Source organism: Cucurbita pepo, chromosome 4 (assembly GCF_057944985.1).
Source record: "Cucurbita pepo subsp. pepo isolate OVF chromosome 4, ASM5794498v1, whole genome shotgun sequence".
NCBI lineage: Eukaryota > Viridiplantae > Streptophyta > Magnoliopsida > Cucurbitales > Cucurbitaceae > Cucurbita > Cucurbita pepo.
The window spans coordinates 12,676,582-12,690,645 of record NC_141801.1 but is presented as its reverse complement, the minus strand read 5'-3'; the positions used below and the strand labels follow the sequence as shown (position 1 = coordinate 12,690,645).

General features: G+C 38.6%; 2 protein-coding genes and 1 pseudogene across 4 annotated transcripts; 2 read left to right on the top strand and 1 right to left on the bottom strand.

Annotated features, from left to right (window-relative positions):
* Positions 1–106: 106 nt before the first annotated feature.
* On the top strand, positions 107–6,001 carry LOC111793586 (uncharacterized). Of its 2 annotated transcripts, none has more exons than XM_087123333.1 (7): positions 107–810; positions 1,631–1,774; positions 2,522–2,871; positions 3,532–4,276; positions 4,362–4,458; positions 4,550–4,604; positions 5,594–6,001. In XM_087123333.1, exons 1-7 carry the CDS (start codon positions 291–293, stop codon positions 5,657–5,659), a joined length of 1,977 nt encoding a protein of 658 aa, XP_086979459.1. In that variant the 5' UTR covers positions 107–290; the 3' UTR covers positions 5,660–6,001. The 2 variants fall into 2 exon arrangements, with proteins under 2 accessions (XP_086979459.1, XP_023531306.1); XM_023675538.2 differs by having other exon boundaries at positions 111–810; positions 1,640–1,774.
* Positions 6,002–6,067: 66 nt separating this feature from the next.
* Positions 6,068–6,749, bottom strand: LOC111793590 (oleosin G pseudogene; annotated as a pseudogene).
* Positions 6,750–7,716: 967 nt separating this feature from the next.
* Positions 7,717–13,058, top strand: LOC111793587 (uncharacterized). 2 transcript variants are annotated; one of them, XM_023675540.2, is made up of 7 exons: positions 7,717–8,387; positions 9,902–10,039; positions 10,414–10,754; positions 11,227–11,971; positions 12,059–12,155; positions 12,234–12,288; positions 12,690–13,058. In XM_023675540.2, the coding sequence occupies exons 1-7, from the start codon at positions 7,877–7,879 to the stop codon at positions 12,750–12,752; spliced, it is 1,950 nt and encodes a 649-aa protein (XP_023531308.2). In that variant the 5' UTR covers positions 7,717–7,876; the 3' UTR covers positions 12,753–13,058. The 2 variants fall into 2 exon arrangements, with proteins under 2 accessions (XP_023531308.2, XP_086979648.1); XM_087123522.1 differs by lacking the exon at positions 7,717–8,387 and adding an exon at positions 8,534–8,852.
* Positions 13,059–14,064: the final 1,006 nt, after the last annotated feature.

Genomic DNA, 14,064 nt, shown 5'->3' with positions numbered 1-14,064 from the left:
AAGGGAAATAATAATGTTTATATGTTATTTTTTATTTCATTAAAAATAAAAAATAGATTTAATTAAAATTGAAATGTGGTGAAACATAGGTAGGCAGAGTGATATTTTATAAAACTATGGGGGGCTATTTGCAAAATCCGCAAAAGAACAATCCATCTTCCCCGAAACGAAAAGTTTTGCCCCCAAAACCCTACACCCTCCCGCGGTAAACCCGCTCCCTCTTTTGTTGTTGCTATCTCTGGACTTTCCTCGTCACTCCACCCTTCCGATCCACTGCCACATCCGCCGTCATGGATGCCCGCCGCGCCTCTCGCGTCGTCATCGACCCCAAAGTTCGGCAGGTCGGTTTCTTCACCCCCGACGCCCCGCACTCTCCGGGTGGGACCCTTCCCGCTCCGCCCGACTGCACTACTTCACTTCTCCCCGACTCTCCGACCAGTAATTCTTTGTCTCCTGTAATGATTCCGCCTCCACGTCACCCTTCCGACAACCTTTCCTCCCGGTCGGCTGTTCTGGGAAATTGGAGGCACCCTGAGGACCTGGTCCGTGTTGGGAGCCACAATCCCTCAGAAATGCTGCTCCGATCGTCACCGATGGCATCGTCTTCGACTCGAATTGCAGGTGAAGAATTGGAATTCTCGGAGGTTTCGTCGGCCTCCGTCTTGCTTCGGCGGAGTGGTTCGGGGAAGTTAGCGTCTAGCTGCCCTGGCGTTGGATTCTACATGGCGGCTAAGCGGGGGGATAATTTGAAGACAATGCCTGCCAATAGTGTGAGGACATTGGGAACTAACAAGCCTGCTGGAGCGACAGGTGATGTCTCTTTCCTAGTTGGTGGTCTGTGTAAAAGGAACGGGGAAGATATGGGCCATTTATTCACGCCTTGCCCTTTTGGCCGTTCCTTGAAAAGAAGGCAGAGCATTATGGCTCAATGGCTCTAGCGCCATTTCTAAGTTAATTTAGATTGAAAGGAACCACTGCAGAGCTAAGAACTTAGTAGCTTATGGGGTTGGTTGTGGTTTCTAGTTCATTTAAAGTTCCTTCTATAAAGACCATCATACGTGTTCCCAGCTTTTATCTCTGTCTACTGGACTTATTGGTGAATTTCTTGACCCATAACGAGCTTGCATTTAATTCGGTTAGGCTTTTGGGGATAAACAACCACATCTTGTCAGGAGTAGGGGCTTTCATGTATGCTTATTACCGAAGATGCTTTTGTGAGTGCATATAAAATTATGAGTTATGCATGCTTTGGATAGAAGAACCTAACATGTTTTTTCTCCTCAACATATGGCTTTTTTTGGTTGAAGTTTTTCTCAAACGCATGTTATCTCCTGGAAGTTCAAAATTGTATTTCCAGAACGAAAACAATTTCTCTCACTCACTTCTATCTTTAGAAGAGGGAGTGCATATCTAATCATGAGGTATTTTTTGTTGGATGAAACTTGGGCTAAGTGAATGAATCTCAGCTGTTATTTGGATGGAAAAATCCAAGGTGTTTATTTCCCCTGGGTGTTATCTCCACGACTACGCCTTCATTGGCATAGAAGACAGGGAGAAATGAATGCTTCCCTCCCCAAAAATATAATTGAAATCTCATATACGCTTGTCTCTACATAATTTGATAAATTAGCTCTTGCAGAAAAGATGGGAGGAGCATCCACAGAGGCCAAAGACCATCTTCCTTCAAGTTCGAAACCCTTGAAGGAAAAAACTACTAAGGCTGAAAGACGGGCTTTACAGGAGGCTCAGCGAGCAGCAAAAGTTTCTGCAAAAGGTACAATTCTTCAGTAAACAGCCCCCCGTCCACAGAGTTTGATCATGAACTTTTTTCTATAAATACATCACTAAACTACAGAAAATTGAATGATTCATTGACAGATAGTAAATTAATAATTACATTTAACTTACCTTGTGTTCATACTATTTCTGTAGTTGATAAGGTTTGTCGTCCCAAAAATTTAAAAAAAGAAAAAGAAACTGTTGATAGGAAATAATTTTAATGCCCTTACAAAATGGGATTAAGTGCAAACGATGAAAATGGACTAGAAACAACTTAGTTGTTCAATTTGTTTTTTTTTCAAGATGACCATTTAGTATATGTAAGCCCACAAACATGCATTCACCATACGGAGCTAATTGACTGAATTACCCTTATGCTGTTGCGCACCATAGGTTTAATTAGGTTCCTTATTTCTCTCAGTTCCATCTTTAAGGTTTTAGATGGTAAACCATCTGTATGCAGATGAAGAGATTGTAATTTACATTATATTTCACTTCACTTTTATAGCGTAGTGTTGCATGTTGATTTGACTGGCTTCGTTCCTTGTGTATATTAGCTTTTAACACCTGCATTAGCTATTCCCATGCGCAAACATTTTAATTGGCACTTCATTTTATTTAATAAATCTTGGTTGTTACCTTCTTTAATTTTTCTCTGGTTACGTATAGCAGAAATTTTTTAGTTGGCTCATTTAACTATTTCATATTGTTGGTATTTTTTAAATTTTTTTTTTTTTTTAAGGTGAGGCAAATAAGTCAGGTACTGCCTCTGGGGCAACAGCCGGTAAAGTTGGGAAACAGCCTTCAACAGTTAAAGGTCCTGCTACACCTTCAGTTGCATCTGCTGACAATAGAGGAGGTGATCGTATTGTTGATAAAGAAAGGAAGAAAGATGCTCCCCCTCCACGTATGCAATTTGATGATAAACATCGGGTCGAAAGGGCTAAAAAGCGAGCTGTGTTTAATCAAACTGAAGCAAGAAATAGGGTTGAATTATTTCGCCATTTGCCACAATATGAGCAGGGGACTCAACTTCCTGATCTTGTGTCAAAGTTTTTCCAACTCGATACCATTCATCCTGCCATTTACAAGGTGCATTTTGTGGAAACTAGCTAATATAGCTTTTGATTTCATATGAGCTAGAAATAATGCCAAGCATCACCTTCTAGATTGAAATTGAGCACAAAATATTGGCTAAATTTCTTTTTCTCATGATATGCGTTAGTATCACAGAATATGAACTGTATGGTCATAAGTGCTATAAAATTTTGGTTTAATAGAGGAGATCAAAACAATACAGTTGTTTTTAATCAGGAAGAGATGGAACTTTTACTAGATATGAAGAACGGAGTATTTTAATTTTCCTTTTTTTGTTAAAAGAATTACCAATAGAATGTCCGTTGAAAATTCTGATATCCAAACCAATATTCTCAACATTCATATTCTTCTCGTCCTAAGTTAGCTTTACCCCACTTCCAATCTCATGAAGTTGATGTATGACCATAGTTTTCTCTTTTCATTAGCTTAAATGTTTTTTTTTTTTTTTTTTTTTTTTTTTTTTTTTTTTTTTTGCAATTTTACATGTTGAGACATGTGTACAGAAGATATAGTTATGAATAGTGTATTGATAGTCTTTAGATGGTAATGTGATGAATGTCTGAACTGCTTATTGCGTTAAGAATTTATGATATTACCGTGTATTTACCCTGACAAGTGATTATCTTATATAGTCACATATCGATATTCTATTAGGTTGGTTTACAATACATGGCTGGAGATATATCTGGCGGTAATGCTCGTTGTATAGCAATGCTCCATGCATTTCAGCAGGCTATTAAAGACTACTCAACTCCGCCACAGAAATCTCTCGTTAGAGATTTAACTGCAAAAATTGGTGTCTATGTGTCATTCTTTAATGAATGCAGGCCATTGTCTGTTAGCATGGGTAATGCAATCAGATTTTTGAAAAATCGCATTGCCAAATTACCACCAAGTCTTCTAGAATCTGAGGCAAAAGCTACACTTTCCCTAGATATTAGTCGTTTTATCAATGAGAAGATAATGCTTGCTGATGAGGTCATAGTTAGACACGCTGCTACGAAGATCAGGGATGGAGACGTTCTTCTCACATATGGATCACCCTGTGTTGTAGAGATGCTTCTATTGTATGCTCATGATCTTGGGAAACAATTTCGTGTTGTAGTGGTAGATTCTCGACCAAAACTTGAGGGCCAAGCATTGCTGCGTAGGCTGATAGCAAAGGGCCTCAGTTGTACTTACACTCATATAAATGCTATTTCCTATGTGATGCGTGAAGTAGACCGAGTTTTTCTTGGTGCTGCTGCTGTATTAGCTAACGGAACTGTATATTCAAGAGTGGGGACTGCAGGTATTGCCATGGTTGCAGATGCATTTCATGTTCCAGTATTATTCTGCTGTGAAGCATATAAATTTCATGAAAGGGTACAACTTGATTCAATATGCTTTAATGAATTAGGTACGTATTCTTGTGCTTGTTCTTCCTTCTTTTCTTCCTTCAATTGGGGACGGTCAATTTCTGAGCCCTTTCTAATTGCCTGCAGGCGACCCAGATGCTATATCAAAGATTTCAGGAAGGGCTGATATTAGTTATCTAGATAGTCTGACTTCTAAAGAACATTTGCAACTTCTGAATTTAATGTATATCCGCAATAGATTCGTGATATTCTTTATTTTATTTTATTTTTGTCTTGAAAGGATGTGTACTAACTAGGTATTTATACTGTCACAGGTATGATGCTACACCTTCAGATTACATCTCAATGATTGTCACAGATTATGGCATGGTAAGTCTGAGTGTATATCTCTCTCTCTGTGCATGCACATGTCATTTCTTGTTGTTCATTTACTTGATAGTCCAAAAAAGTATGCAAAAGAAAGAAAAAAGGGAATTAGGGCCTATTGGAATGACACGACAGGTATTACTTTGATGGGGCTTATACCATTAATTAGGGGTAGGAATCACTTGAGAGAAAAAGATGACTGACCCACAAATACAATGCCGATATGGTGAGATTGCACAAGAAGACCTCTTATGCCGGTAATCTCCTGTAGTTATGTTTTCTAAGACCAAAGTCGAGAAAAATAAAAAAATTTGAAGGTCGTTTAGCAGATTAGAAATTATCGAAGAAAGGACGTGAAAGAGACTACTTGAAATACAAAAACGAAACTTTACAAAAAAGAAAAGAAGGCCACTATGATGACCCTAAACTTCAAAGGTCTCGTGGCACTGAACTTTATAGGAGTCAAGGAAATATGAGTGGCATTAGCGCAATGGTTTGTTATGCCATAGAAGATGTAGTACCACCTAAGGATTTATTTTTAGACATTCTATGTTTCTTCTTCAAGAAGTTTTGTAATGGGGCCTATTATGGAAAGAGCTCACACCTTTGACCCAAAATACTGGTTTCGTTCCAAAAAGATTTTCCCGTGAGAAGTTGTAATAAACTCTGGAAGAATAGTTGAGGAGAAGCCTCAAAGAATATCAAGGTCTATCCAATGTTCAATGTTCAATTGGATAGGTTGGTCCCAAAGGAGTGGATTGTGAAATCTCACGTTGGTTTAAATTTTAAAACCATGAGGGTGACGGTGATACGTAACGAGCCAAATTTGGTAGTAGTGACACTTATTAGTGGAAGAAAAATCGAAAACTAGTCCAATACTCACTGTAGCTTGCTTTCTCTCTCTCTTACGACAAAGTCTTTGCAACTCCATTTTTTTTCGTGACTAGCTGAAATAAACTGTACAGTCCTTACCTAAATATGCTCGATTGCAGATCCCGCCAACAAGCGTGCCCGTGATCGTACGCGAGTATCGCAGAGAACACCTCCTATGGGTATGACTTGGAAAGAAGTTCGATTCAAGGTGATGCAGCTGGTTTTTGCAGAGGAGAAACATTCAGTGATATAGCATGTTCTACGTGATTCACTTGTGAAAAAGTAAAACCAACCAGAGTTTTCCTCATCCATTTTTGCACCCAAATACCACTTTTATGGTATCCATGGTGTCTTCTGGCTGGCTGGTGGCTTAAAATTTTGATTTTGGTGAAATAACGGTGAAGAGTGCGATTGTCGCCTCTCCAACTCCTTTCCCACAATTTTGTATATCAATTTGTACTCCTAAATTTGTCACATCCATCAGATTTCGCTACAAACTTCCAATTTTATCTCAATTTTATCAGATATGTAAGTGTTTCAATTAATTTTCGAACAAAATTAGGTTGTTTGATGATTGCACATACTTTGAATGAAAAAACAAAAAAAAGTAGATTTATTTCTGTTTTTATAAATCTAAAGCACAACGACTCGGAAGATAACACACTGCCCAAACACTACTACCGTAAACTATGAAACAAAAACAACAGCCGCCTGAGATCAGGGCATTGTTCTTCAAATTAGTTAATCAAGCTCCAGGAGCTGCGTCTTTCACCTTACTCTGCAAATACCCTCCATACTCCCTCGCGTAATCCTTCACTTGGCTGGCCGTGTCGTAAATGCGGCTCCTCGCATACTCCACCTGCTCCGACCCCGGTGGGTGCATCCCTTTGAAGTACCGGTACGCCCACGAGACCCCGGCTGCAGCAGCCACCGCAAAGCCACCCAGAGACAGCAACCCAACGGCGGGGATGAAGAGGAAGAAGACGAGGGGAGCCCAGATGGGGCTTGTTAAAAGGATGACAGGGCTAAGAAAGATGAGGGTGATGAGGGCGGCAGTGAATGTAAGGCCGATGAGGAAGATGAGAATGGAGGCGGAGATGAAGAGGGTGAGAAGGCCGAGGAGCTGCGGGGAGTTGGGTGCATGTTCCTGGAGGCGGCGGATGAGGGCGGTGGCGGTTGAGGGACGATCGGCCATGGGTGAGAAGGAGGTGGTGGGAGTGAACGGGTAAAAGAGAAATGACGACGAGGATTTTGAGGAAAGGGTGTGTGTATATAGAGACAGATGGGAGAAGGAGAAGACATGAAAGGGATACACGTGGTGGGATTGGAGCTACTTATGGGTGCCCATGGCTGACCCTTTCTTTACCTTTCATACCCATATTTACGTTATATATCATAAATATGTGTGTAGTTTGTATTTAATTTCTTCCTCGGAATCTAATTGTAAGTTCATTCCAAACCGAGCCAAACTAAAATGAAAGTCGAGCCATCACATGAGGAGAGGGAAAAAAAATAATATAGTTTGGACAGAAGCCCAGACCCATGGTCGAGCTACCTTCAAACGTCTCGTCCCCGACCCTTCCAAGCAATCTTTACTCTAATTTAGTCTCGTATATCTAAAGTTTTTTCCCATAAGGTTCGGAAGTAGTACACTCCGTTTACTTGGTTTTACCACGCACGCACGCACGGCCCAATCATACTAAAAATCTAAGTTTGATCTTAATTTTGAAGTAACGCTAGCATTTAACACATGTAAATTGAACGTTGTTTTCCTATATAGTTGGCCGTATTCTTTTTCTTCATATAAACTTTATCATTATCGTCACGTAATTCAAAATTAGACAAGGAAACCAAGTTTAAAATAATAATAATATTCCCTTCATCTCATCTTATCCAAAGTTTTTGTCTTGTTGGAGACAAGCCGATGCCTCCTTTAAAAATAACAACACTCATTGGAGTTGAGAATTCCAATTTTCTTTGCTTTTCCTTATTCATTTCTTTTTTGTTTTTACAATTTTTATTTTTTAAGTTTTTTTTTTTTTTAAATAATATATTTGAGAGTAATTTTAAAATAGTTAAAATTATTTTTTTGGGTTTAAAATCACTTTGAAAGTATACTTTTAATTATTTAAAATTATTTTGTATGAAATGAAAATAATGTTAAAATTGATTGACTCGTGGCGGTAAAAGAAGATGAAGTAGAGCAGACGCGAGCGATTGATAAGCCCTTGCTTCCTTTCTCTGTGTTCTTCTGATTCAGTTGACTATGGCTATGGCTATGGCTATGGCGGACGCTACAGAAGCTGCTAATTAAGCTTCTCTGCAGTGAACCCATTTCTTCTCTTTCTCTGTTTATGTGGATTCTGGTAATTCTGATGCCATATTATTCGCGTTAAGTCTTCATGGATGCTCGGCGAGGATCCCGCGTCGTCAAACCCAAAGTTCGTCAGGTCGGATTCTTCACCCTCGACGCTCCAAACCCCCCCGGACGCTCCCTATCCGGTCCGGTCGGCTTTGGTCCTTCTCAACAATCCCTATCTCCTCCCACCGATCCCTTGTCTCCGGTCATGATTCCTCCTCCTCGTCATCTCTCCGATAACCTTGCCTCACGCTCTACTATTCTTCCTGTTCCGACTCCGGCCAATTGGAGGAATTCTGGTGATCAGATTCATGTTGGCAGTTATAACCCTTCCCAGACCCTGCTTGCGACTTCTCCTTCGAGTAGAATTTGGGACGATGAGTTGGAGATGTCCGAGGATTCTTCCACCTCCGTTCCGTATCGCCGGAGTGGTTCTGGGAAGATTGCGTCGAGCCTTCCTGGCCTTGGAGTCCACATGGCGGCTAAGTCGTCTGAGAATTCGCAGGCGGTGCCTCTCAGGACGCTGGGACCTAATAAGCCTGCTGGAGTTGCAGGTGATACTGCATTCCTAATCTTTACTCATTTCCCCCCCTTTCTTTGATGCAAGGGGGATTTTGTTAATGTCTGCCAATTTTGAGTCTGTACTTTTCCTTTTTGAGGTGCAGCATTTTAGTGCAGCATTGACTTTATACATCTAATTATTACGCTTTCTGCTATGCATTTCTTTTTCATATCAGTTGGAAGATGGGGCTGTGGCTGTGTTTCCATGTCTTGCACTTTACTGAATCCATTCGATGCTCCTTTTTTGTTTTGTTTTTTCTTTTCTTGTTTGGATACATTCAGCTTTTACTGGCGTCTCCGAGAAGCTCTCCTAACTTCATTAAACAAGTTTTTGAAGGCAGATTCAAGGCCAGAGTTTAACTTTCAGTTGCTCTATAGCTATATTTTTGGGGTATATGGATTGGTAGAAGCTAGGATATTGATGGAAGGGGTAGGAACTTTTATGTTTATTGGACTGGGTATGGCTTTTTTCTCTTCAATTAGTTCCCTTTTTAGACATTTCTGCATTTATTTTTTGGCTGCTATCCTTGCCAATTGGAGTGTGTTTTTGAGCTCCTAGTGCTTTTTGGGAGAATATCGTGTCCTCTCCTCGGATATGCTTATTGTAAGTTATAGGTATTTATAAATAGCAGGCTAGAATCTCGTTTCAGATTCTGATATCCGCAAAAACCCCTTTATAATCCAACTTCAAGCTAACCCAAGATAACTTCCTACTGCTGCCCTATGCCAAACTCTCATACTAAATATATTTCAGTTATATTGTTCATACTGATATCGCTTATACAATGGTTTCCATTTCCTATTTTAGTGGAGTTTCCTACTTTTCTGTGCTAGTTAATTGTTTTCTCCAGAGTGCTACCACCAGATCATGAATGCACGTTCAAGATTGATGTGATTAGAAAGAGGGGGCATTGTTTTACTTTTAGAAGATTTTTTATTTAATTAAATGCCTTTGATTCACGTTTAATGGATAACTAAAGAACCATTTTCCCTGTTTAGAGTTGAACTTTGCTCAGTTTTATTGTTTGAGGGAGTTTGGAGAAGAAAATAGAAAGGATCATGAAGAAAAGAAAGGACAGGGTAACTAGATGAGAGAGGAAAAGTATGATTCTTCAAGAAAGAGTTATGGAATTGAAAAGAGTAAAGGAAGGGGAATCACCGTGAGTTGGTACATTGTCCTAAAGGGCTAACTGGATAATGCTTTGGAGATTATGAATTCAATAAAACTATGACAAAATTGTTCATTATGTAGAACTAGCAATAACGACTGTAAAGCATCATCAACTATTCTACTTCTCTGTTGGAACTTGTCAACTTTTTTCTGATTCTGACATGCTTGCATGGTCTGGCTATAGTGCCCAATTTTGAACTCCGTTCATATCGAGGAGCCAAAACATTTCTTAGAATGAGGGATTAAAATTCTGCATGGTTGTGAACATGCAAATTTACTTTCTTATGGAACTTGCATTGGGTCTGGGTTCTCATTTCTACTACTTTGCTCTTGCAGAAAATAATGGAGGGGCGCCCACAGAGGTGCAAAATCAACCACCGCCATCAAGTTCAAAATCCCTGAAGGCAAAAACAACGAAGGCTGAAAGACGGGCTCTGCAGGAGGCACAACGAGCAGCAAAAGTTTCTGCAAAAGGTTTTATTCCATTTCAATCATTTGAAATGTACCATGAACTATATTGCTATTATCTGGCTAGAAAGTGAACACTTTTTGAATCAAGAAATGTAGAGGGTTAAGTGGAATCAGTTTAGTGCATTGTACATGGAAGTATTTGTACACTTCTTGACTCGTGCTCTTAAAAATTTCTAATTCCTGGATTTGCTATTGCATGGGTAATTTGTTTTAACGGGTCATTCTATCTGTGGTTATGAATGCTAATAATTATCCTTTTTCCCTTTGGATTTTTATGTGACAGAAAAAATTTGAGGGCTCATATAATTACTAGTTCATTTGTTTTATTTATTTATTTATTTTCTTAATTTTTCATATGTTTATTGGTTCTCTAAAAGGTGAGACGAATAAGTCAGGTACTGCCCCTGGTAAAGCTGTGAAGCAGCCTTCGGCTATGAAAGATAGCACTGCTGCACCTTCGGTTGCATCTACTGATAAAAGAGGAGGTGATCGTACACTTGATAAGGAAAGGAAGAAAGATGCGCCCCATCCACGAATGCAGTTTGATGATAAAAATAGGGTAGAAAAGGCTAAAAAGCGAGCAGTTTTCAACCAAACTGAAGCTCGAAATAGGGTTGAATTATTTCGCCATTTGCCACAATATGAGCAGGGAACTCAGCTTCCTGATCTTTTGTCGAAGTTTTTCCAACTTGACACCATTCATCCTGCCATTTACAAGGTTATTTTCTTTTTCCTTTTTTATATTGGGAAACTACCTAATACAGTTTGTAATTTACGGTTGACTAGAAATTGTGACAAGCATAGAATTTTAATAGGGATAAGTTGTCCAGTTTTTGAAGAAGAATACAAATAGGAAGGCCACCAGAATACAAAACCTCTACACGTTTTGTCGCAAGATTCTTACTTTTCCCATTTCAGATGAAAATCTCATGGTTTCGTCCCTGTTTGATTATTACTGTTATGTTTTAAGATTTCATATTGATGATCTATGGCGATATTTTTATTTTTGTGGGACTTTATGCACTCTAACATGGTGATTTAAATGTATGGATGACCTCTTTATATATATATATATATATATATATATATATATATATATATATATATATATGGTCGTCAATTTATAGTATCTATGATAAATTTTCTGACTAGTGTTTGTCTAATTTAGTCACATACCTATACTCTATCAGGTTGGTTTACAATATATGGCCGGAGATATATGTGGAGGCAATGCTCGCTGTATTGCAATGCTTCATGCCTTTCAACAGGCCATCAAAGACTACTCAACTCCGCCTCAGAAATCTCTGGGTAGAGATTTAACTGCAAAAATTGGTGGCTATGTGTCATTCTTCAACGAGTGCAGGCCACTGTCTGTTAGCATGGGAAATGCAATTAGGTTTCTGAAGAATCGCATTGCCAAATTACCAGTGAATCTTCTGGAATCTGAAGTAAAAGCTACACTTTGCTCAGATATTGATCGATTTATCAATGAAAAGATTATCATTGCAGATGAGGTCATAGTTAGACATGCTGCTACTAAAATCAGGGATGGAGATGTTCTTCTCACATATGGATCATCATGTGCTGTAGAGATGCTTCTATTATATGCACATGAGCTCAGAAAAGAATTCCGTGTTGTCGTGGTGGATTCCCGACCGAAACTGGAAGGGCAAGCATTGCTTCGTAGGCTAATAGCAAGTGGCCTAAAGTGTACCTACACTCATATAAATGCTATTTCTTATGTGATGCACGAAGTAACACGAGTTTTTCTGGGGGCTGCTGCAGTATTGTCTAATGGAACTGTATATTCAAGAGTGGGAACTGCAGGTGTTGCCATGGTTGCTAATGCATTCCATGTTCCAGTCTTAATCTGCTGCGAAGCCTATAAATTTCATGAAAGGGTACAGCTTGACTCAATATGTTTCAATGAATTAGGTACATATTGTTATGTCATCTTCTCTCTTATTTCCTTCCAGAAGAGGGTAAAGGGACAATGTCTAAGCATTTTGAGATTTCCTGCAGGTGATCCAGATGCTATTTCAAAGGTCCCAGGAAGGAAGGATGTTAATTATCTAGATAATTTAACTGCTAAAGAACAACTGCAATGTCTAAATTTAATGTAAATCAACCGACATATTATAATCAGTCATTGTACCTCAAAAGTGTTGCATTCTAACTTTGTCTTGTACTATTTCAGGTATGATGCTACACCTTCAGATTATGTCTCAATGATTGTCACAGATTATGGCATGGTAAGCTTTGCTCAATCAATGTTACTCTCTTTCTGTCTCAGGCACTTGTTGAGATACATATTATAATCAGTTATTGTACCTCAAAGGGGTTAAGTCTTGGAAGCCGAACCTCATGAGATTGATGCATCTGATCCTTGGCTCATTCAGATGAAGGTTGAAATTGAGATAATTAGGTGGTCAAGCATCTAGGTTCTTTATTGTTGACTTCTTCTTTTCACGTTGGGAAGCAAACCACCTTTTGGGATAAGTTCTGTTTGGTTAAACAAACTACGCTCTAATCCTTTCACTGTTACAAGATCACTCATGTCCATTATGAATGCCACTTTGCACTGTCATCAATAATCTTATCTGGGTTTTGCAGTTTTGAGTTAAACTTGTTTTCTTATTGTTCTGAACTGTAGATCCCGCCTACAAGCGTACCCGTGATCGTACGTGAGTATCGGAGAGAGCACCTATGGATTTAAGGACTTCATTGGTAAGGAAGCTTATTTTTGCAAGGATGAATCATAGATGTTTGTTGCCGAAGCATGCTGCAAGAAGTTTTTACATTCAAATTCTGCAACTAAATTTTGATTTTTGGTAAACTAACGATTAGATAAGAGTGTGATTGTTGCTTCTCCTTACACTTTTCCAAGCATGTTTTTTCTGGGAGAATGTATTATGGGTACGGTTTGAAAGTCGTCGTGAATAATGTCAATGAAAATGTCGATATCTTGAAATTTATAGAATTGTTTGAATTAATAAATAAAACTTTAATTATTTCTTAACTAGACTATAAGTGGCTATTCAGATTGAATATTATGATTGTTGATACATAATTTAATTTGGTTGCTTTCCCAAATGGCCTTTGCTTGGAAGCCACGAGCTAAAAGACAGCACAAACACCTTCATCATAACAAGTTTGGGTATGCGATTTTTTAACACTCAATCCCAACTAATGTAATTAATTATCATTTCCCTATTGGAAGCACACACATCATGAAGTTTTGCTTCTCATTTAATAAAAATAAAAAGTGTTTCTTTTATTATTGGTGTCAAATTTTGGTCGTCCAAATCATGGTTGACCTTGAGTAGTGTGTAAGAGAAGAGTTCGAGCATCGGCATGATGTTATGTCCTCCCATACACTATATTGTCTCACTTCACTCAGTGATATTAAGAGTTTTGTATACCTTTGTGTGGGGGACAAACCTCGTACGTATACTTCTATCTCTTGATACATGCTTCGTATATTCGTGATAGAACATTTAGATTTGTATGATATGAAAAACACTCATCTTGCATTGTCATCGATCATTGCTTCTGATTTTTGTCAAATGCCGACTGAAGCATATTGTTATTTGAATAGGCCCGAATCAATCTGAGTCAATGTACTTGATGGGTCCATGTGGGTTAGCCCATTTATTCCCTCCAAAACATTTATACTTGATTTTGGACATTTATACTCGAAAATATCTCATAAATAAAGAAAAGATCAACTAATAATGATTTGCTAATTCCCCCTTGAATTGCTTTTACTTGTGGGACAATACTCAAATGAAGTTTGATATAACATAATCATACAAAATTCTAAAAGAATTCATCCATCATAATAGATGATCTAAGAAATTTCAATCACTGCCGTTCATTTTTTTTATCATCAACCATTGACATCAACGGTAGGATATTGATATGTATAGTAGTTGATGCACCTTAGCATCACCCTAAAACTCCACTTCTTTTGAAAAAGATTTCGCCTTTAATTATTTCAAATTTCATATAATTAAAGCGCGGAGGAG